This window comes from Haliaeetus albicilla, chromosome 16, assembly GCF_947461875.1.
Source record: "Haliaeetus albicilla chromosome 16, bHalAlb1.1, whole genome shotgun sequence".
Classification (NCBI taxonomy): Eukaryota; Metazoa; Chordata; class Aves; order Accipitriformes; family Accipitridae; genus Haliaeetus; species Haliaeetus albicilla.
In genome coordinates this window covers 30,182,443-30,207,218 of record NC_091498.1, presented here as the reverse complement: position 1 = coordinate 30,207,218, position 24,776 = coordinate 30,182,443, and the positions used below count along the sequence as shown (strand labels likewise).

General features: G+C 37.4%; 1 protein-coding gene across 12 annotated transcripts in view; it reads left to right on the top strand.

Moving 5' to 3' along the window:
* The window catches only part of SHANK2 (SH3 and multiple ankyrin repeat domains 2), a 363,547-nt gene that overhangs the window by 151,444 nt on the left and 187,327 nt on the right, over positions 1–24,776 (top strand). For all 12 annotated transcript variants that reach the window (XM_069804140.1, XM_069804146.1, XM_069804143.1 and 9 more), the window contains one exon: positions 718–831. In XM_069804140.1, the coding sequence (XP_069660241.1) occupies positions 718–831 (114 nt within the window). The remainder of the gene's footprint in view (positions 1–717; positions 832–24,776) is intronic.

The following is a 24,776-nucleotide window of genomic DNA, read 5'->3' as shown; positions in this document are numbered from 1 at the left end:
ACATTGTTGTGCTGCAGTCTTTTGTCACAATCCTTGTTGAGTCCTAAGATTAATATCAAGACAATTAGAACTACAGGATAAAGCTTTTTCTCCTGTTGGTAAATCATCCTCCTCCCTATTGTGATGAACTTCTGCCGAGAAAAAATCATTGAAATATTTCAAAAGGCATTATGTTGTGTGTACTGCACCTATAGGATATTCAAGAGTTTGCTGTGTACTCAAACCATTAAATCATATTACTTGACCTACATTACAAATCTCTGGAGCTACCCACTAAATAAAATAGCATGTTTCCTTAGGAAGTAGAAAACATATGAGATACCAAAATATATATTATTAAAACCCAATTTCAGTGTGGGTTCAGTTTTACAACAGGTTCAGCACTTCAGCTTAATTTGAACAGGCAAGACAATTTTTGGGGGTCTTAGTATGACCATGCAGTTGTCCTTGTTAAAAGCAGCAATGAGAAAACTGAAAATGGAAATAATTATGTGAGGGCCAAGGAATCTAGTGAGAAAAATAAATTTGGGAAGAGGTTCCAAAGACAAAGGTTACTCTGTGCCCATTGCTGGGGTTACCAGCATTTGAGTTACTGCACAACGTTTGCTTTTACCAACATGATATTCAGTTATTACTGACTGTGTTATGTAACTAATCTTGGTATTTACATGAGAAGAGAAAAAAAGTCTAATGTTTCCTATGTCTCTCTCTATTTAGTTTTAAGCATTGGTGAAGGTGGATTCTGGGAAGGCAGCACCCGGGGACATATTGGATGGTTTCCCGCAGAATGCGTTGAAGAAGTTCAATGTAAACCAAATGAAAGCAAACCAGGTAATCAGATCAAGTTCCTGTTGAATCCTAACGATGACAAATGCGATGTGTTTGTCCAAGCAGAGAGGCAGCCTGGACGGTAATGTGTTATACAGCAGCGCATTTGTGCAATACTAAAAACTGGAGAATTAAATAAAGCTGAGCTGCTGAATTAAAAAATAAAGATGGGTGTATTGATCAGAGTTTACTGGATGCTATCCAAGCAAACGGTCTTTCTCGTGAGGGACTACGCTGTGAAGTACTGCGAAAGCTCTTAACACAGAACTGTATGCAGACATTTTGTAAAGCATTATGCTGTTTTTTATCTTCTTATGGTATGGGAGAATGGCTAATTAGACAATTAAATAATGGAAGAAAAACTTGTCAGTCATCTCCCAATCTGAGGTAGTCTTACAATGTATTTAGCTCTTGTTCACAGCAATAAAGTTCCCTCTGCTGACCTTTTACTAAATTTTAGAGGAGGCATCCATTAGTGGGATGTCCCATATGCACCCTTACCAATGACAAAGGAAACAGAATCCTCCTTTATCATACACTTGTATTACCATAAGTAAGTAAAACACAAGTGACTTTAAGCAAGGAGTCTTTACAGTTCTGGATTAATAAAAGAAACAGAAATGTACATTGAAGCATGTTATTTTAAGAATTACCACCGTCTCATAATTTCTCTGCTTTTAACAATTCAGATACGAGGACATCCTCTCTAATTAAAAGCTCAGTATAAATGAGCTCTGAGAATATAATTAATGTTCTTCAGGAGTGTATGCAGTTTTAAATTAACTATTGATGTGTTTTGGATCTCTGAGGTATTGATTAAGAACTTTTGGCATTGTGCAGACAATACACTAAAATTTATGCATTGTATCATTCATTCACGAACACTATTCTTTTATGTATGTTATTATAAACTGCACAGGTATAGTTTTCTCTTTTTATATATTCCCACTGTATAAACACGATTGAATGGAATAGAATGCACTGGACAAGATAATAGTTCCAGAATAGTAAGGATTTGGAAATATTTATAATACCTGTTAAGTATTTTAATTTCATCAGTTATAATGGAAACTGTGGTAAGATGAAATAGAGTTTAAGGGATGAGCAGAAGAAGAGGCGAAAAGTTAACTCTTGTAATATGAAAACTTCAAAAGAATGAGGGAATGAGGCATCAGGGACACTGCTCTAGATAACTAAACACTGTGTGAAAAGGTTATACCTCCTTTTCTATTTCCCTTTTGAGAGAGAAAAAGAGAAGGAGGCAAAACCAGATCTAATTTGGAAAGAATGGATTTAGGCCCTGAGAATAGAGAGAGAATAGCTATTTAGCTCTTCAAAGGGCTTAAGAACAAATCCAAATGTAAAGATGGAGGAGTGTTAAGTGAGAGGAAGATTGAGGTTGGAATTGGCAAATCTAGGAGCAGTGCAGTTCTCAAATACTAGATATAAAAAGAGGATAACAAGTTGCAATTCTAGTGTGATTTCATTTGTTGGAAACGTTATGGAAAACAGATAAATTCAGACAGTGTGCAACTTGAGCTGGTGAAGAGCCATGTGTGAACCGTTCTGAGGATCCTTCAATAAAACCTTGTGGTGGCTTGATTGAAAGACTTCAGAAACATGTAGTCTATGTAAGTCAGTCATCACAAACACCTTTCTGAAGTCTATCATGGCAACTCTGCATTAAATTTGAGCTGTGCATTTGTATCGAAATCTGAAGAAAATTCTGGGGAGGGGCATTAAGTGAATTTCTAAAATATGAAAGGAGTTTTGCATCCTCTTTAGTGCTTTTGAAGAGAAGGTAACCAAACCTATTTGTCACAAATCCTTAAAGATCTTTTCAAGAAATACTGCAGGAAGTAAATTCAGTATATGACATGATTGCTTTAATATGTGACAAGATTGTTTTCGAGCAAAAATTTCTTTGATCATTCAAAAGAAAATGAAAATTAAGAAAAAATTGTCACAAGAATAGCAAAAGGATTACCAAAGCTGGAAGTGTTAAAAGAATATAAACAGAAACATTTTACAAATTTTCTGACATGAAATTATGAAAACTTATGCCATGTGGCTGGCAAAACACCAGAGCATTACATTGTAATTTACACCTATTGCGTACGATTGTCTTTCCAATTGTTTTCCTATTTGCTTGTAGTATAGCGTGAATAATAATGCTAATATAGCTAAAGACTTTAAATATACCGTTCTTCTAAAAAAAGACAAAAATATAATGAAATAAGCACAAAATGGGCACATTTTCTATACCTTTGAACTTGTGCACTCACATATTTTGCTGGGCTGTCTTGAAGAATGTCCCGCACCCAGAAGGCACAAATGAGGTACAGTGCTTCTCTGTGTAATGTGATAGAGGTTGGAGCTGTGAGTATGAAATATATGAAATCCACAGTATGTGCCATATTATTATTGAAATATGGTATGGACTGAAAGCAGCTGATCACTGAATTGCTCTATGCAGTTAGCTTCATTCCCTTTGCATAGGAAACAATGGAAATGAAAGAGGAGAGCTTTATAAGCAAAAATCAGGCAGTACTCCCTCTGAGTACAAATGCAAAAGTAATTTAGAAAAATGTGTTAAGCATGGTGAAATGATTAGAAATTAAATTAGGTCTACTGGGATCGCTGAAAGAACATCAGCTGAGAAACATCACAAACTTGTGCAAGTTGCAAGAATTTGCATCATGGACTTTGCAAAGCAGCAGAACTTCTTATGATAATGATTTAGAAAGTAGATCATCTTAATGTGTAGGAAATGATTCTCAAACTCAGCCTTTTTCAGACCAGCACCACACTAACAGTTCTTTCCTATAAATGAGATTTAGGAGCATTTCTTCAAACAGCTTCCCTTTGCTATTAAGTTTGAATAATTGTATTTAATAGTAGCTTGTCATTTGCACACCATGAATGAAAGAAAGAGGAATAGTTCTTGGAAAAAACAAACCACAATTAAACACTACGTGCCCAGTAAAACTGGCGGGCAGGTGTTTTGTGTCATGCTGATGTATACTCTCACTTCTAAGACAAGTTCAATTTTCAGGGAACTTCATTGCCATCCCGACTGTTCTCTGGAAGCAGGCAGTACAGAACAGCACCTGGTTCCTGTGATCTTTTCAAAGATATCATGCTAGTTTGGCAAGTTCTGTTTTCCAAAAAAAATCATGTTGACTGGCATTAATTCTATATCCCTTCTTTAATCCTTCATTAACTGAGACTTGTAGGAATTATTCCATTATTTTGCTAGTCTTGATGCCAGGCTTGTAGACTTTTAATTATCCAGGTTGTCTCATTTGCCCTTTAATAGCACTGGCACAGGACCCGCTGCCTTGCAGTCTTAAGAAGTTTCCTTGACATTTTGAGATCTAATGAAAAAAGAACGACGACAAAGAAAATCATTATCAGTGGTCTGCTAAGTTCTTTTGCCTGCTTTTAAAAAATTCTTAGGCACAAAACCTTCGTACCATCTCATTTTAAATAGTGTCACCTTAGTAGCCAACTTTTAACATTCTCCTGAACTATTCTTATAGTGAAAGTATTCATTCGGATGAGATTGAGACCACATCTTGCTTTTTCCCTGTACAAACACAAAATACAAATCACAAAATACAAATGTTACATATTTCTTCTTTCTGCGTTGACAGTTTTCTATGTTCTTCAGTAATGAACCAAATGCATTCTTAAATTTCTTTATATTCCTAAATATGTGAAAATATACTTTTTTTTTTTTTTTTTGCTAAAATGTTCTGGGTATATTGAAGAAAATTCTGTGCAGGAGAAGCTTGATTCATATAAAATCCAAGTTAACTGAAATCTATGCAAATGTGAGGCACTACCTTGGGTTAATAGACATCTTAACAGGATTTATTAGCTAAGTGCTGTTGGTGCTGCAGAGAATCACAGGTCAACTTGGATCTCTGGCAGCCGTAGTTTGCATCCCCTGAGGACACACTATGTGACATAGCTTTGTTGGATTTTTCCACCTGTAAAAAAAAAGCAAGGCCTTTCATTTTACCAGTTTATTCTCCCCTTAAATTTCATTATCCTTCTTAAAATAGTACGAATTCCTACCTAATACCTTCCAATGGGAAATGAAGTACAGAAGAACCTGGCGTCCATAAAATCAGCTGCCCCACCAGTGGAAGGTACAGTTTTCTTTCTCCTGCTTAAGTTTAGATATTTCCATTTGCTTGTCTTCCATCATAGGGTATTTCTCTGACTTGAGAGATTTGCTGTGAAACTGCTTTCTATTAGACTTGTGATTTTATTCTCCATGTCCTTCAGAATTCAGAGATACAGATTTTCTGATTGCTCATAACTGAGGTGAAGTATTCATTTTCAGGCTAGAAGTTATCTTTAACTACATTCTGTCTTTACCATTTATTATTCCTTCTTCCCTAACGTGCCTGAAGAACTCTGAGATTTTACAAATGATACTGAAATGAAGGCAGAATCAGCATGTCTTTTAGTAATTCTTGCTGTCTTTCAACTCTTGGCCTCTTCAGTGTACCTTTCCTTGAGTTCCATGCTCATCTTTAATGTTGTCTTTGGGGCTGATTTTTCATTCAGTAGCATCCTCCACACATTTCTCTATCCTGTGGTCTTGGGGTACACCTTACTAGTAGTTGTAGTTGCCATACGAGTCCTGGGAGTTTATTTCAGACTAGATCTAATCTGGGCACGTGGCTCGAACGACCATTAGTGGTGGTTCAAGAGCTCATTTTTCCATGAAAGAATCCGATTTGCAAACTCTGAGGTCTGCTCAGTCCGTGGGCTGCAGCAGAGTAGGCAGCACTTATAAAGCACGTCCCTGGCCCAGACTAAAATGCTAATGTAGATGCGCCCATGCTGACCTCTAGTGTCACTGGTGCTCTGAGCAGACACTACCTAGCATCTAAACTGGGATTTCTCTTTCCAAATGTCTGTACTTAAATGTTCGGTATAGCTCACTCCTGGGTTTCCAGCAACTTGAAAATATAATGACAGATTATCTAGTCATAGTATAGTTCCCTTGCCCGTTTCTTTTTACGTATGTAATCATAAAGAGATGCTATAAGCAGAAATTGCAGCATTCCTTATCCAACATTCCTGTGAGATTTCAGAAGTTACCAAACAAGTCAAAGTTGTGTTAATAAAGTGCATACAGACTACTGTTTCTGAAGTATAGAATTTTCTTTATTCCTCATTCTTAGCTTTTAATACCTCGTGCATTCAATAAAACCAGATTTGTTCCTCATTTCCACCATCCCTTTTTATAATTAGCACAGCACCTTCCCAGACAATCTAGTCAGCCAGGCTGCTAGAAAATGGATTTGCCTTCTTGCAAAAACAGAAAGTTGCCTTACTGTGAGTTTAGGAGCTAACATCTATACTAGTAACTGGTAGTTGTTCTGTCCTCTGCGGGCAAGTGGCTGGGCACATATTGTATCTGAAAGTTTTCTTCCCCTTACCTGCCACATCAAGGTTGCCTTCTCCATGCTGCCTTTTGGAACAGTCACCAACATTTTTTGTCCACTGAAATATATCTGGGTACTGTTTGGAAGAATAATAGTTGGCAGAAGTGGGAGTTGTGCCAGGGACCCCCTCACAGTGAAACAGGATGGATGGTTACACGCCAGAGCACAGCTTGCAGCTTGACTGTGTCCTGTATGGACATACGTAGGCTGCCTGAAGTTCTAAAAAACTGAATTTTCCCAGGCAGCTTATAGTTAATTTCAAACATGTGCTGTTTAACCTTTCATGAGAAGGATGGCTGCTAAAAAATTAAATTTTGGCATTCTTTTTTTCTACCTTTTTAAGCATCTCAGGGTAGTGATGTGGTAGGTATATTACAAAGCAGTGTCATTACTGAGTGTACTCTGTGAGGCAAATGAACGCTAAAGCATATCACAGAAATTTGGCCTGTGTGTGTGCGTGCACCCCATTGCATCCCAGTGTGGAACAGAAATGTAATGTGCTGAGCTTGGAAGTCCCCATCCCCAAATCATCAAGCCCAGAGGACATGCTGGAGCATGTGTTCGCATATATGGATTTCTTTCCTGAATAGAAAAGGAAAAAATGCGCACCCATCTCAACCTGACATGCAAGCAGAGCACAGCTTGCGTATGCATCCGAGGACTCCGATGGGGGACTTGCTGTGGACCAGAATTGTCCCTCAGCTGGCTACACGGGGTTTGGAGCACTTGGATACAGCCATCACCCTTCTTCCTGCAAGTTCAGGGTCGCTGATTTTGGCAGTCAGGGGCTACATTTACATAGCTGGAGAGTTTAAGATGTGTTTAAAGTCTCTGATGAGGCTTTTCTCAGTTTGCATCCAGATATTAGTTCTTGAGCTCATGTAAAACTGGAATTTGTGAGTTGTAGCTCTGGTCGTTCTAGAAGGACGGGAGTCTTGGTTTACCAAATTTGCTGTTTGGGCATAATAGATAGCCAGAACTGAATCAGCTGTAAAAGCACTCCCAATCACATACAATTATGCATGTAAAGGTCAGCACTGGCAGAAAAAAACAGAAAGCAAAAAAATCTTTTCATCCAGCCTCTTCCCTTCATTACCTGCCTTTTATAAATGATCCAAATTAACAAAATCTTTTTTAAACAACTTTTTCCTGTTTTGTTAGGATCCATTCTGGGTAGTTTTTTAACTAGAAAGACAACTGTAAGAATAGATGGAAACACTGTAGAGATTATTAGAACTCTGAAAAATTCTCTAAACTAAATAACTTTGAAAACCGCTGGAAGGAGGAAGGTTTCAATGAGACAGAAGAGCCTGCAAATAAGAGATGCTATCTGACCAGATGAGCACCTCGAGGGTTTTGATAATAAATTTTGATAAATGCTCCTCCCACAGGATTCCACCTTGAATAGAAAGTACCTGTGCATCTGTGGCAAAATGATCGTGCAACTTAAACTGTTTGCCATGAACAGGAGCAGTTAAGGACAAAACAGTACTGCAGCTGGAAGGACTAAATGGAGACAAGACAAAAGTAATTTATATGTATAAGGAGGGAAAGACACATTTTTGTTAGGAAAGTTAATCACAAACATCCTCATGTCAGTTGTGTAAAGAGCTAAGAAGTCTGATAGCTTGGAAACATGTTCTCACTCAACAGTGCAGGCAATGGCTGGACTTAATGTGGCACAGAGAATATAAAGCAAATTTAAAAAAAAATTGAAAGTGCAAGACTGCCTCACGTGTAAGTGGGCTTATTGTAAAAAGTGGTATTATATGGATACAAATTCAGCCATTTGAAAATGGATAGAAAACTCAAGAGATGTAATATTATATCTTTGTAATCCCAGACAGGGTCCTAAATGTGGGACACGCAGTCAAGCAGAGGTGTTTATTGAAGTTTATCCATGCCTGTTTGAGGAATGCTGTCCAGCTATCAAACCCTGGTACCCAGAGCTCAAACTGACAGGTCAAACACTCTTCAGTAAGTCCCCCTGTCTTGAAGGATACTGTCCAAAGCTCTGGCCTCTGAAATACTCTTTTCTGCCTTGCTTCTATACTTTGCACAACAAACCACATGGCTCTCATGATTCTGAAAAGTTTCATCCTTTGAGAAGTGATTTTCTGCCACAAAATATGTTTCCCATGTACAAATTTGTAATTAAGAAAAAATGTGAATAGATGACAAAAATCAGCACAGCGATCATCCACAAAGATACTGTGTTCTGTTTTAGGGCTTAGAAAGATCAGGAATATGCTACATACCATATTTTTGCTTAAACTCCATTCTTTTCCATCAAACAGTGGGAAAAATACTTCATACTGGAACAAAAAAGTCAATGCAAAGAACTAGATCTGAGGTGCTGGCAAGCCAGTCCACAAAACCCAGCTGACATAGGAGCTTGGTGCAGTAATATTCAACTAATTCTGACAAGTCTCTGTAGCTGAGGATGTAAATCAACTCTACTTTTTGTCTCAAATAATGGAAATGTAAAGAATGAACCTCAGCAAGTTTCTGCACTTTAGCTTTGCTGAGCAAAGCGTTTGTGTTCTCAGTGATGATAAACAGCAGTTTGGGAAAAGACTTCTAAATGAATCATCACTCAACAATAATGCTAATTTGGAAGCAGAGGTAACTTCAGAGCTGTTTTTGTCTGCAAGCTGGCTATAGGATGGAATCATATGCTTCCCACACAAGCCAGTAATGTGTGTTCTCTCTGACCCAGGGTGCCTTGAAAGACCTAGCATTCTTTCAGTCTTGGACTTCTGACCAAGATGCAATAGAGGTTTCTTACTGTAATAGTAGTATTTGTAAGAAATGCTTTGGAAGACTGAGTCTACCAACTCATTTTGCTGGTCAGCTTCTCTCTGTCAAATTAAAGTGGTTTTCCTTTGCTAATGATATGAGTTTGGTTTCAAGAAAGAGTAAAATAAAGTATTCCATGATAATAATTTCATAATTTATCCAGTTTTTGAGAACAGCACAAAGCAAAAACATTAAAAAATTATTCAAAAGAAAGAAAATACAAGCCTAGCTCTAGAGCTTGTAAAGATTGTAAGCCTGTCTGCATCTTTATGTCTGAATAAGTAATTTTTAATTCATAATATTTTACTGTCTCGGCTCCTCAGCTGACATGCACTTCATTCCGTTCACTCTGATTTTCATGCTTGCCAAGAGCCACTTAGGAATAACTCTAATCAGCTGAAAAGGAGCCATGCAATTCTCTAAAGCATTGAAATAGGCTAAAAATAAATAGCACAGCAATATAAAGTTAAACTTACATGTTAGGAAACTCAACATTTAAAATGCATCTGGGATTGCTGATGTGTGATTTCGGACGTGCAAATGTAGAGTTTTTCCTTTTCTGATTCTTTCTGCATCTTTTCCTAAAAAAAAAAATAAAAAAAAAAAATTCTATCAAACCATACAGGATAAAAAAGTGCAAACTCTGAGGAGTGTCTCAGAAAGGAATGGAGTTACCATTAGTGTCTTGCTTTTACTTCCAGTGAGGCATTCACATTTTCTGTGCAAAATCACACTCCATCTAACGTTAAGAAGCAACTTTTAAAGCCTGAGAGCATATATAAATAGCAAAAAATGTCTAATGTTACAAATTACTTTAGAAGTATGAAAAAGATAAAGGTATAAAGTGAATGATTTATAAAGTGAAACAGCCTCCTGAGGAATTTAAGCCCAATTATTGGTTTAAGACAGAATACTTGGATCTGTGGCAGAATTTGAGCAGCCCTGTTATGCAATGTGCTAACAATGTAGAAGTAATACTTTAATTTTTTGATTCCTAGTTGTTCTTGTGGAAACTACACATATAACACGTTTTTTTTCAACACATCAAAGCGTGGGTCAAGTTATTTGAGTTTTAACCAATTTGGCATATCTCAGTGATTTCTAGTAGGCAAAAATCCTTAGCTTTCACCTTCTGGAATTTTGGAGCCTTTCAAATTTCATAAAGAATATATATTTTGGTAGTAACATCTCTTCCCTGTACTAATAGGCTTTTTGGTTTTGTGAGGTTTTTTATTAGAGGTACTTTTTAATAGCTTATGATCCTATGATCAAATATACTTGATCTTTGCTCATTCCATAAATATCTTAAATTATAGTAGCAGTAGGTTTTGGCTTTTATTTTTATTTTACATATATTTTTTTCTGAAATTCTGTTTAGTCAGGATTCTCTGATGCACCTGTGCAAATATTATTTATGTCAGAATACAACTTCTGTTAAAACCGTTCTGGGTATCTGTCAGGATTAAATAAAGTGCCATATTTCGTTTAACTCATTTCATTTAGCATAACCTAATACTTTTTAAAACCACTTACTTAAAATGGCTGACCTAAAGCAAGGCAAGTCTTAGTTCTATGCAAATTCTGAAATTGTTGATAAGTCATCTTCTTCTTCTGTATTCTCCTGTTCTAAATGACACATTTGGGTTTTTTCCCATCTTACTCTTAATGCTTCAGATAAAAGGCCTGACAACAGAGGCTGAAAACTCTTTGAAACGCTCCCCAGTTACCTGAGATCAAATTCATATTAATTTAAGGAAGATGATAGAGCATCTACTTATAGTAATGGCAGTGCTGGAGGTGATCAGGAAAATGATACCTAAAGAGCAGCAGCTGTTAGATAATCTATATTCCCTTCTTAAATTATGTCACTGCTTTTTTGCTTCCATACCTGCCTGCAACAAAAGAGGATGGAAAGGAGCTTTTTCCAGCTTGCTAAAAGACCCACCGATGCCTGATAGTGAGGAACAGACTTGATAATATGCTACTAGATGACAGTACCTGATCATAGTAGAAGCAGCATGAAAACAAGCATGTTATTTTGATTCATTAAAAAACCCAATCAGTTATTACATTACATACCATTTGCCAATTTTATTCTGTAGTGCGAACCACGTAAGCGGAATACCTCCCTCACTAGAAAGCTGTGCTAATTTTATTATCGGACTGGTATCAAAGGGAAACTCTGGGGTCTCACCTTGCCTTGTGAACTGTTAACCCAGACTAGTGAGGTAAGGGTTTTAAAGTGTACTTTCTTCAAATGAAGATCATTTTCTCTCCGACATTTCATCTTGGGCTCAATCAACTCTAGGTAGGAAGCCCCAGACCTGACCAGTATCTCAGGTGGCCTTCGATACGGTCACAGAGCTTGCAGAGAGTTTAGAAAAACTAAAGTTTGGGGCTTCACACCCTGTCCTCCCCCCATTTCTGTTGCTTTCCATCTCCAGATGCCTTGTTCTGCCACTGGCTGTTTTGTGCCTGCAGGGCAGAGTCAGAAGGCAGGGTCAGCATGGCTGTGGCCGTGGTTTTAAAGGTTATGCCTCCAGTGTTGGGCTTTGAAACTCGCTGTGCTTACTCACACCAGGGCTGTGCTTACTCACACTATCAATATCCCAGAGTGCATTTATTTAGCTAAGTGAAAGAACATCACATCAATATTGATAGTCTTATTTTTCAAGTCAGGAATAGGTTATTTGTCTTCAGGTAAAATAGACAAATCTGAGTAAATGTTTCTAATTCTGAACTCACAAAATGGATTGAATTTTAAATGGTAATGGAGCTTGGTACATTATTTATAAAAGCATGCTTGTATTTGGAACTGAGTTTGGAAATTTGGTTCTGCTTTCTGATCTGAACTGAAAGATGCCCAGTGACTTTCTTAACCCTCAATTCAGGCTACAGTTCACAAATATCAAAAATGGCTGCAAAAGTCAAGATAATTTTGTGGATGATTTACAAGCAAAAAGGACTTCAGTGTATTGTTTTGGGGCTTTTTTGTAGCCAGAAGTTCAATTACAATTATACAAAAATCACAGGAAGCTATAGGGTCTTTCCTTCATGCTTATAGATATGTTATACGCGTATCAAGCACTAGTTTAATGTTATTCAGAGAGATGTTTAAAATAGTTACATATTTTGGCTGCTCTCCTGGAAATATTAAAAGGAATTATATTGAATTCCCTGTACAACATATCAGTAGTTTAAGGAAATTAAATAGAATGTATCCTTGTCTCACTTATCTAAAAATTCCTTACATTTAAAAAATTACAGTTTGTGGAGTAAAGGTTAACAACAAACCTCTAGAAGCTATAACATTACCTTTTGGCTGAATAGTTAAAAGTGTTGGATCATATGAGTTAAGAAAAGTACTTCTACTCTGTTGGACACATTTATGTGCAATAATATGCTGCAGGAGGTGGAAAACTGAAGTTAGGTAACAAGAGTAGAAGTCTTTGCAACCACATTACAATGAAAGATTGAGAGTATCGGTGTTTCAGTGTGTGCTGGCAATGTTCATGCATGCTATGAAAGCTATGCATGGTAAAAACAAAAATGGATTGGCAAAACCAATGCAGTCAGATACCAGCAACATTGATAACAGACAGGGCTTGAAAAAATCTTGGCAGTGGAAGGGAGGAATATATGTTGAAAAATGATCCATGCCATAAGTCTGTCTTTGCCAAGGTATATCTGCAGGAGGGAACGGAAAGGAAGAGGTTTCATCCTTTTAGCACATCTGCACTTTGGAAGTTGTCAGTTGGAAAGTACCTAAGCACAAGAATAACCCAGTATTTCTGTAAAGTTTTAAATTAAGTTAAAGTTAGTACAGACATGCCTGCAGATGCTTTTCCATGGCTATGTAAAAGACAGAGACTTACCACTTCATCAGTTGCTAAGTGAACTAAAAAGTTTATAGTAATATCTCTGTCTTGTCCAATTTTGTCTGCATAATCACATCCTTTTTGGGTGCAAATTTTGTGCAATGATATTTTCTTTGTCAGTTACAATTTTTTTTCCCACTCCCTATTTCTGCTCTGCAGTTGTACTGGCACAAAGGTTTGTGTGGCTGCATTCTGGACTGAAAGGCAAAGCCACAGTGCTTTAAAAAAAAAAAAAAAAGTTATTTGTTAGTTTTTAAGGCTCTCCTGTAAGCAGGTTTACTTGGAAAAATGATCAATGATTAATGGAAAGGACAGGAGTCCCATCAATTGGTACTGCATAGAACTACAGCCTGAGTCAGCTGTCCGATAACACAGCAATTATCAAAGAGCAGGAGCTAGCAAGCACCCTCTACTTTGCAGTAGTAAGCTGGTGGCAATTATAAAGCACTTAAAAACAATTAATCCTTTCTGTGATGCTTTTGTAGTATGAGTGCAGTTTCCCCGATTGAACGTAGACAACAAAGCTGCAGTGGGGAAAGATTCATATCACCTAACTATATAAACTTCTGTGGTATTAACATTTCCACCTGAGCTTGTCACCTTCAGATACCTTTCTACCTTTTTAGAATGTCTGTGTGTTTCAAACATTTAGCTCACCCCATAAACTTAGGGATGCAAGCCAATCCTTTGCTGTTCAAATTTAACAAATCAAAATGAGGAGCCAGGAGGAAGGACGAGAATCTTCATGATGTTATTTATTTGCCATTAGAATTAAACTCCATGATAAAAGGTTTCTAAAGAAAAAATTAAGGGGAAAACCTTTTTGAATCGCAGCTACTATTTCCATTCTAAATGTTTTGTCTCTCAGATAAGTTACAAACCTAATTTTATGTTATACTAGCATTTGTTTGTCAACACTTAAAAAAGAAAAGAAACAGTTATATTTATGACTGTAAATCCCTATAGGTTATACTTTTCCTTTCACTTGCCAGGATAAAACCTATGCTTTGGTTTGGTCTCATATAAGACTTTGAAGACTCTAAAGCCTTAGTAGGCCACTGGTTGAGAGGAAAAGCATAATATATACAGGAAATGTTCAAGGCACTTTCACAAAAATCACAAATCTGTCTTGCTAAGATTTTATTATCCAAAGGCAGGATACAGTTACATGCAGTGAACAAAAGACTATGAGAAGAAACAATGTCAGGATTTATTTATTTTTAAGAACCAGAGGATGTTGAAAATGTAATAGAAAGAATGGTGATTTTTGCTAAGTGCTTGCCCCAGAAAACAGAAGGGCAAATTATAGGTAAGTGCACTGATTAGTGCTGCAGGAAGAGAAGCTTAGATAAAATCAGAGGAGAGGTACAAGGCAAAATTGGAAGAGAGATGCAATCCTTCAAATTTTTCTGTTTACTGGTAAGTACTTTTACGATCCAAGATGTAGGCTGTTTGCTGGTGATAAAACAATGCTCATAGACAGAAGGAAAATCTGGCTAAAAAGTGAACCAGTGAGTCTCGAGATAAGGAGCTCCTTTGGCTGGAAAAGGGACTTGCAGTGTTCCTCTAGTTCTTTGGTGATAACATCTCAATATCTAGTCTAATGTTAAACACTTAAAACTCTGTATCTTCAGACATTTCTCTTCAACAGTATAGATAATTTTTAATTTTTTTTTTATTTATTTAAATGATCAAGGCTTCTGTAGCTCTGGGGCAGTTCTGGGCCATCCTCCCTCCATTCCTGTGATCACCACACAGCTCAGCTTTCTTCAGTTTCTTCTGCTGAACTCTTCTCTTTTCTTGTGAAAACAGCAGAGAACCGAGACCCCTTTTTTGTTCCCATCCTCTTAACTAGCTCACGAGTGGCACTTAAACTCTGTCACGACACACCTACGCTTTATAATTGTTCACCCATTTTGAAGTAGTTACCAAACATCCAGACATCATTATTACAGGCAAGAGGACACAAAATGGCATATTCTTTCTATTTTTTTTCCCTGTTTTTATTTGCTTACTCAAATAAGAAAATAAAGTGAAAAATCTAGAAATGTCGCAGTACTCAAAGCTAAGTTACTGGGAGGGGTTTTGACAGGGCATGCTGTATTTGAAGGGTGCACTGCAAGGCAATTGAAGGAAATTGGAATTCCTAATTGCTAATTAATTAGGAAATCAGGTAAATGAGGTGAACTTTTGTTTGTTCTTCTCTCATTCTTGCTTCATTTTTAGAAAACAAGTTTTAGGGTTGTAGTTTGTTTTTGAATGGACATTTGAAATCTTTGTATTATTCTCACTCATTTGGTTTAATTCTTTCATCATAAATGAACGCAATTTTCTTGGTGTATGCTGCTGACATGGTGAGGTATTACCTGTTTTCTGGGCAGCAGATGGACAGATGAAAGAGGAAGATTTTTATTTTCTTGCAAATATCTTGTTTAATGGGGTCAATGATACGAGTCTGTAGAAAAACAGGAAGGTGGAAATGATTGTCAGAAGGATTGTGCATTCTTGCTCTGCAATTAAAAAGTAGGTAATCCCTACTTTTTGTCTTTCCTAATTTATGCCTATGAGGTAGTCTAACAGAATGGGAAAATGCTATTCCTGCTGAGCAGCCTAGTGCTTATTTTTCTCTCTGCATCATATCTCCTGAGGATGCCTTCTATGCTGCAGCATGGAAGACGTTATTCTTAGGAATGGATGTCCTCAGGTCCCCACTCCCCCAAAACATATTGCAATATTGTTAAAAAGCACAGACGCTTGGTAGTACATGTAGACACAGTCCCAGACCTTGACACAAGGGCTAAATGACTCGAAGTAGCTTGGGGTGGGAAGTGTTTGTAAGACTGATAAGTAGGGAAGAACATACACCTGGGAAGCAAAATAGCTGACATGGTTGCAAGTGCTGTTAGTTCTATATATTTCGGTGCACCACTACCTCCAGCTTTCCTTCTGTTTTGTGTGTGTATTTAACCGTGTGTTTAGTAGTGGCACTAACCAGTGAAATATGTATATTGTTTTTGTGTTAGTTTGTGCATAAAACTCGATGTTAATTTTTCCTAAAATGATGACTGATGTGTGTGAAGTTTCAGTAATCTTGAAGCCGAGTTTGTGCTTAATCATGCTTTGTATGGGAAGAGAACTATCTAATGTTACTGAATTTCTTTTCCTCATTAAACAGGAGTTATTAGCATACATCGTATTGGCTATCTAATAAGTGCAGGTAATACTGCTTATTTAATTAGAAGCTTCACTTCTAACAAGATGTTTTTAAGTATTAATTTTGATAGATGCTTTAGGGTGCAGTTCTGAAAATATAAAATACTTAAACCTAAAGGTGAACTATAATGACTTATATGAGCTACACCTAGTTGCTGGACTTCAGGATTCCATGAGGTTTCACCATGTAGATAGAGTTGGAAGATTTAAATGTATTATAAATTTTCTTCTTCAAAAGTAAGTCTTTGTAATTTCTTGAAGTCCTAACCTTACTTTGTAGGATGTTGCAACTTGTACGTCACATTTGGAAGCTAATTGGAAGTACTTAAGTTAATGGGTTTTAAAGCATCAGCCAAACATTTAAGAAAGTTCTTGCAAAGCTGTTTTGATCAATTAGGTAAGAATTTTATCATGTATGGGATTATATATGGGATCCATATATGGGATCCTCTTAGAATCAAAAGATACTAAGAATTTTCCTTTAAAAGCAGTATCCAATTGGTTAGGTTGTACTATATGAAAACTACACTGAAGAACTAGTTAGAGTATCATAAAACACAAATACTTTGGGGATTCTCCCAGTGTTTTTCAGTACAACTATAAACATGGATACATTTCAAGTTGTCATGTTATTTGAGAGACAAACTTGAAAAAGCATCTGGTAGGTATTCTGACAAATGCTATGTAATTGTAAAAGTACATGTAGACATATTTCCTTATATTTTTACTCTTTGATTCATGGAACCTTTTTATTCTTCAAAGCGATGTTTGTGTTCTGGCTTTTCTAGTTGTTCTGTTGAAGTTTTGTGAGCACACAAAAGCTGAATATGGAAAAGTGTAGTTTCTCTTCATCTGCTGCCAGGTTTTACCTTTTTTTTTTTTATATAGGAAATACATCTCTGGAAGTTGTGATGTGTGGATTGTATTTATTTATTTATTTTTAAATTATGATTCTTTAATTGCCTTTGGGCTCAAACCTGTTGTTTCAAAAGTAAAAAAGTGCCAATCACTTTTGAGATCATAGGCTTTTGCACTTCTTTTAGTGGTAATCTACCTATACGTTATACCAACGTGAGAAAGCGCACGTGTTTTTTCCTGAGGAAGCATCGTACCGTATTTTCTCATTTGGGAATGGGCTCTAGTCCTTGATAAATAAACTGGAAAGCTGAAGGGTGATAAAAGGGTTGGCGGATCCCTTGGCACGGCGTGATGGTGCGAGGGCCTGTGCTGATGGTGTCCTGAGGAGCGAGGGAAGACGCCGGCTTGGCGGCAGCCATCTGGCAGGAATCTGGGCTGCTGCTCCAGCCTCCCTCTTCCCGGAACGGTTGGATGAAGATGGCTTGAGGAACGTACGGGCTGAGGATTGCTTCTGCCCCAGGAATTGGGGAGCCAGGGCGATGGGGAAGTGGAGGTGCAGCTGGTGACCCGGAGGCACAGCGTGGGTGGGCTGCGTGAGGGGTTGGTGGTCGTGGGTCTCAACTGGCAGCAGGCACCTCTCCAAAACCTGCATCTGAAAGAAAGGGAGCTTTCAGAGAGTGCATGCGGAGGGAGTGGGGAGGTAGGGGAAGAAATGTGCCCTCGTCCTGGTTTTGGCAGTGCCTGAGGCTGTTTGTACGGAGCTGAGACCGCGAGTGAAGCTTGGACGATGGAGACGTGAGGAGGAAGAGACTCTGGTCGCTGATGCTTGTGGTAACCAGGCACTTTGTTGTTAATTCTGGGGAGGAGGATGTTTATCAACGGGCCAAATGCTGCATCTGCGGCTCCACACCAAGACATTGCATCCAAAATGCCGTATCTGAAGATAACGACTGTAGAAGTGATCTACTGAAGCAACAACGTGGATGAGCAAATGCAGAATATTCTCCTGGACCAAAGAAGGAAGAAGAATATTTTAAAGAAGTAGTTAAATAATAAAACACGCAAAGAGGCAGGTGATGTCAGCTTGAGAGTGCGCATGCTGTCAGCTCATGTGAATGACGAGCTGACGTGACTACTGAGTGATAGGTGTTCCTCAAGCCAACAGAAATGCAGCTGAGAACAGGTTGCCATCTTGTGATGGCACCATCCTCGTTTGAAAACTGGATGTGAGGAAATACAGAGTTTTTGCTCTAGAAGTATCTCTCTGGAAGGTGTTTTCCTGGTTCAGTGGTCAGGGCAGTTTGCATTACTCTTGAATCCACTGCCGTTGTTATCTAATGCACACAGTAAATGGCTGGGATTAATCCTTTTCTCAGCTAAGCTGGGCTGAGTACTCTTCTCTCCTGCCGGTGGCTGTGTGTCCAGGTCTCCTCCTTTCTGTGCCACCATCACCTGCCTTTGGAGCGGGCAACGGAGGAAACTCACATTCGCTGAAATTCCAGTCAGTTCTGCGTATTCAAGGTAAGAATATACAAGGGGAACAGGGGAGCCACACAGAAAAAGCTGATTTCTGATAGAGTAATCGGAGTCTTTCCTGATGCGTTACACAGTTCTGGGGGACTGCTCTGAGGGACTCTGCCAGCAGTACTCATTCGGTTCACACATTTACTCCAGTCTTGCTCAATGCACAAGATATATTAAAATTGGTGCAAGATTAACCAGCAGCTCAGCAAACTGTGTTTTTCATGCAGTCACAGCAACAGTGCCATTAAGTAACTTTTAAGGAAAGCAGCATACAGATTTTTTTTTAACCTTTTTTATGCTACCACTATTTGCTTTGAGTAAATTCAGTGAAATGTATTTCCCCAACATAAGGCAGACTACTTGAACTCCTGCTTAAAACTTATCGATGAGTTAGTGTCTCAGACTCCTATGTGCAGTAGGCTACTACCATCCATTCCTTGGCTAAGGTGATGGCAGTATAGAAAGAAAATAGTTGCTAGCAGTATCGCAGGTAGTCTCTTGTACACAGGGAAGAGTATCTGGGCTTTCTAAGAAGATTCAACCCTGAGAAGGATTTTCCCTTAATCCTCATGTTTCAGATAGCTCAAACAAATTACTTGGATACTGAAATGGGTAGGCTTAAAATACCAGTTATCTCTGATTGCTGGAATCTCTTTCTGGGAAGCATTTGGGAGGACAGCGGTTGTTTTGGTTTTTAAACCAGAACTTTCAGATTAACCCTGGAAAAACCTTTTATGGTGCAGGCTCTGGATGATGCAAGCTGTTACTAAGTGGCAGATTTATGTTTTGACTTTCAGCTACCATTTCAAAGCACAGAGAAAGCATACTAACCACAATAGCCTGTTAAACAACTAATAGTTTTTAATGAAAATAAATAAGCTTGAAATGGATATTGTCTGAACATTATTTAATTCACAGTCTGTCATGTCCACATCCACAGCATGTGACAGCAGCCCTATCAGCAGCCCAGATTTGGGCTTATCTTGGGAGGCACAGACTAGGATAACAAAGAGTATCTGAGTCACAAAAAGGTTGTGGGTATCGTGAAAAGTAGTCTGAACTGCAGGTGTCAATTTAAATTGCCATAAATCCCTGTCATTCTGATTTTAAATTGTTTTAATCCATTCTAACTTTATGCCTTTAGATGAATTTAATTTTGCCCAAGTAGTCTCTTATAGTCAAGCTTTAAGGTAAAGGTTGTAAATATGTCACTCAAAGGAGCATGAAAATAAGAAACCCAGTTCACCCCAGCCCCCGAAACATGAAAGAGTAGCTTTATTTTTTCACAAACATGTATGCATAGTTATGAATTCACATTAATGCTATTCATAAATGTAAGAGACCAATGATTTCCAGGGAACCATATTTTCCAGAGCTAAACAGCATTTTGCTTGAAATATGACTGATACTAAGCATTAGGACACTTAAAAATTATATCATTGCTAATAAAAGCTATTTTTAAAGCTTTAATTTTAAAAGTACATGATTGCTAAAGTCTTTTTTTTTTTAAGAAAAGGCTTTATCTTACAAAGATACATTTTAAGTATTTTTTTCTAAAACCTGCACAATATAACACTGTGATTTCCCCTCCTATGAAACCCGTGCATACCATATATATTTTAATGACTTGTTTTTGATGCCCTAAGTCAGGTTTTACTGGTGACTTTGCAATACTCATTTTGCTTACATGGGCAAACATACTTTTATGTGCATATGAATGCACTGCTGATTAGTATTGATTTTTCTCTTCCTTGTTATTAATCATGACTGAATGTGGAGAAATTTTTGGAGGCTTCCCACCTAATTTTCTTGGTGAGCTATTCTAGAGCACAAAAAAACCCCCAACCTCTACAGACAATCCTATAAATGTACATAATATATGACCTAGTGCTCATTAACGTACCTCCCTCTGAGAGGGGTTTTTCAACATCTCAGAAACAAGAACATATTTTGGATTGTTATTATATGCATTTGATGAGCATTTGATTCAAGACTTCTTGAAGTTCAAATCTTGTATTACACGAAGCAGCTAACTTCATTAGTGTATTAAAATCTCAAGCATCTGTTTAGGAACTTATTTCTCGATAAATCTGACTGTATCTTTATCTGGAATATCAATATTCAAAAGCCTTGCTACATTCTTAACTTGCTGATTGCTTCTTTTCCTTACAGAAAATCAATTACTCTTACCTACAGTAGCAGAATTTTAAAAAGATATAATGAAAGCTTGAATTTCATTCTCCAATTTAACTTCTGGATGCTGTGTGTGTACCTCTCTTCTGTGCCCCTTGTTTAAATTCCCTTTGGGCTTCAGATAAGGTCACCAGTGTGCTGCCTTATTCCAAAAAGGTGGGCACGAGAAAGTTCTTCTTTCTCTGAGACCTCTCATATCAACCCTTACAACTGTTATGCAGAGAGTACTGCAGCTCTTGTTTGTGTTCACTTTGCTCTATTGATTAGCTTACATAGCAGGAAAACCACAGTATTGTGAATTTCCATGAATGGAGAGATATTAGTAAAATGAATGAATGCAGAAGTGTTTGGTACATCTTTTTCTGATGGTTTATAATGTATCTAGGTGAAGGAAGGTAAATCCCTGTGTAGATAGTCGTATTTTATTTGAAGGGTTTATCTTAATCCACTACCTGGTAATGAAGAAGGATGGTAACAACCCTATGCCTTAAATCTGTCTGGTGTTATAGTTTTGTCTGCACATGTTCTGGTGGATCTATCTACCTTCAGTGCAGAGCTTTTAATGGTAATTATTAATCATAAATTGGCATAGCTTGCAGTTTTCCACCTGATATTGTGCAAAAGCCTTTTCTTATATTTCTGAATAGGCAATTTCATCCAGAGTGTGAGGGTTTTTAAAGAGTTTGTCTTTGCTCTCAAACTATATATAGAACATGACCTTACTCAAGTTTTCTGATGAGACATCCCCAGTGAGGTTAGGTTTTCCTGTGATCAACTGAATGTGACTTGATTCTACATTTATTGCTTACACAGTTTGTGATTAGCATCATACTAGCCCAGCCTGTGTTCTAAGTGCTACTGAAGGTAATGGCAGCAGTTGCTCATCTCTGCTCCTGTCACCTGCCACCCAAAGGTTACTTTTTTCAAGTAAAGGCAAATTTAAGAATTGGAGAAAGAGTATTGTAAGAATTAGCCTGTTAATCAAAAGCCAAACCTGTTATCCGACGTCAGTAGAAAAGCAATGGCAAAAAATAGGAATATTTTTGAAATAGGAAACATCTAGTAATATTATTCAGATGAAGCTATTCTGTTTTTCTGAACGTCTTATTTTATTTATCAGCATGCTGCATAATTTGTATATTACACTTTATGATATTATTCTGAGCATTAGCCACACAGCACGACATACTCCGAATCTTCTAAAGACGGGTAGTGAAGATTAGCAAGGGAAGTGTCAAACCGCTGAAATATTACAGTCTTTAGTAATGTGTCACAAAATTGCCCTTATCAGACAATAAGTGACTTGGGTGCTAATATATTTCTTTCAGCTTAGTATGTGAGACTAAGTCTTGTTTTGGAAGAGCAAAACATTTTATAACATTTATTACATGGGGTGAGGTCTTACTGAAAAGTCTTGCCTTTAGGATTTTTGTAAAATACAGTTTGTGTTCAACTGTGTTGCAAGTTTCAGTGCAGGCAAGATGTCCTATCATCCATCTTTTGTAATAAAATGTGCTATGTAAGAGATTCTGTCATAACGCAAAATAGCTTAGATAAAGTGCTGAATTGTTTGTTGTTTTTTTTTTTTTAACTGATATGGAAGTTATCTCAATATTTCTTCCTAAGGAAAAAAGAGAAGTTGGGTAGCAAGAGAAAATGGGATCTTTCCTTTCTAGAAAATGCTGTGACACCATAAATGCCTCAGTGTTTAGCTGTTTGTAGATGCATACAGAGAGAGTTATCCTAAAAATGTTCTGTTAAGACAGAAGCCACCTTCTGGATGGAGTAGTTGAAGCAGAGAGGAAGTGACAAAATTGCTGAGGGATGTCAGATGTTCTCGAGTAAAAATACTCTGGTTAAGAGTTTATCCTTTCTTTTTCTCATACACACACACACACACACACACAAAGGGTAACAAAATGAACATGCACATCATAGTTAATGTGTAATATGTTACCTTAATAGTTGAAGTGAGATGCATTATCGATACCAATTCTTGTGTTCAGTAGATGGTCACTAGATGGCATTCTTTGGGTATAGAATTTAAAGGGAAAATAATCTGTAATGTTTAATTTGTATTCAGCTGCATTTCAGTCCACTGTAATTTCTGCCTGAATATAAAAACTTAAGAAAGGACGGGTTAGGGCAGTAGGAGAGAGGAGGGAAGGAAGCATTTTACTATATTTTGTTGTTTCAGAGTTGGCACTTTCTAAGCAATGTAGTTTATCTTGCACTTTTAATAATATTGTGTAAACATTTTTGAATACTTTTCTATTTAGTTTATATGGAAATATGTTTTTAGATTATAGATTAATGCACATCTATGAATCTGTTATGTGTTTTGCTCACACTCCTTAGGGGATGATCATCAATCACTGTGAAATGTTCTAGATAAGATCACATCTTCAAAGCACTTAAAACTGAAAGCAACTAGTCAATAACACCAGCTCTCTTTGCAGAGCAGAACTGCAGGAAAACTCCCGTAATCAGAGGATGAGTGCAGATACTTACTCATATTGTCTCTTTTAGGGCTGGGACAAATTGTGCATGTAATGCTATGATAACCTGCCTCTCAGAAGCTGATCCAAAATTCCATTTAGACCTGAGGACCATTTCTTGATAAAACCTGTGGCTAAACTATCCCAGTACTGCAGAACGTATGGAGTAATTAAAAGTATATTGTTCTAGTAAAAGCTCCAAGTACTACATGTATAAGGCTACATGGCGGTTGCCTTACCTCAGTCAGTGCCATATTTTAAGATGAATAAAAGCAGTCATCATTGATTTCCTAGCTGTGTTTCAGATCTGACTCATCTATTTTGTTCTAATTCAAAATGAGAGATGAAGTATCTCAAGTGGCTATAAACACTGCTCTGTGAGTGCCATTGAGTAACAGCAGTTTATTGCGGACAGCACTCTCTGCGCTCGTCTGCCGGTTGGTTTTATTGCCTCGGTGGCACAGAGGAAAGGGCTCGCTAAGGTGGAACACTCTGGTTTTCATGCTGTCTGTGCTACCTGAATTTTGCAGTATAATTGGTAAGATTTAGGGTATCCAGCTTGTTTCAGATATAAGATTATTAATTTGCTGGTTTTCTCTGGACTATTCTCTAACATGCCTTCATCACAGCTGAGGAACCTTATAGTTTTGAACCAATTACTAGCAAGAATTTCCAGTTTAGTACCAAAATAACTTCTGCAGCAAAGAAAAATGATGTTCAGCACTCTGATCCTTACAAATGTATATATACCTTTTTGTGTCTTTATGTATAAACAAGAAAAAGTAAAAGCTGTTATCAGAATTCTCATTATTTGAAGGTAATGTTAATCTCTTTCCTAAGAACATAAAGATGAGGTTAGCTCAGTAGGTGGCAGTCCTCTTAAGCCAAAGAAGAAACAGTGTGAGCATGAGGGACTGGGATTTGAATGGAGTAAATTGTTTATTAAATATTTCCTTGTCATCTAAAGTCAGTATAGATTGCGTCTCTTATTTACAATCCTCCTAGCTATTGATGGTTTCTTTTTTGTATCTTGAGCTGTTCTGTAAAATTGTGATAATAAGCCTCTAAATGTATTTGAGGAGCTATGCTGTACAAAATGAGAATTAAAAAAAAATTATGTGAGTTTCTGTATTTTTCTTCCTAATTTGTCAATATTTGAGCTTAATTCCTAAGTACTATTTTATACCCTTCTCTGAAGACAAATTCTTCCTAGACATGATTGTAACAGTTCTAATACATCAGTGTTTGGCATTCTTCTGACCAAGCAGTATATTTCCTGTAGCTCTTCCCATATCTGTGGTTTATCACTTCATCTGGCCAAAAGGCACTTACGTCTTACTGGTTTCCAGTAGCAGCTGCCTTTCCCGGGTCCTACCATCTGTTTCTTGTTCCCGCTTACTCTCCTCTCCTACCTAGTCTGTTCAGATCTTCAGGCTCTTCTCACAGAATTATTCTCCAAAAAGCTTGTCTGTGTAGCTATAGCTTGTATTTTTTTTTTTTCTTTTCTTGCTTCACAC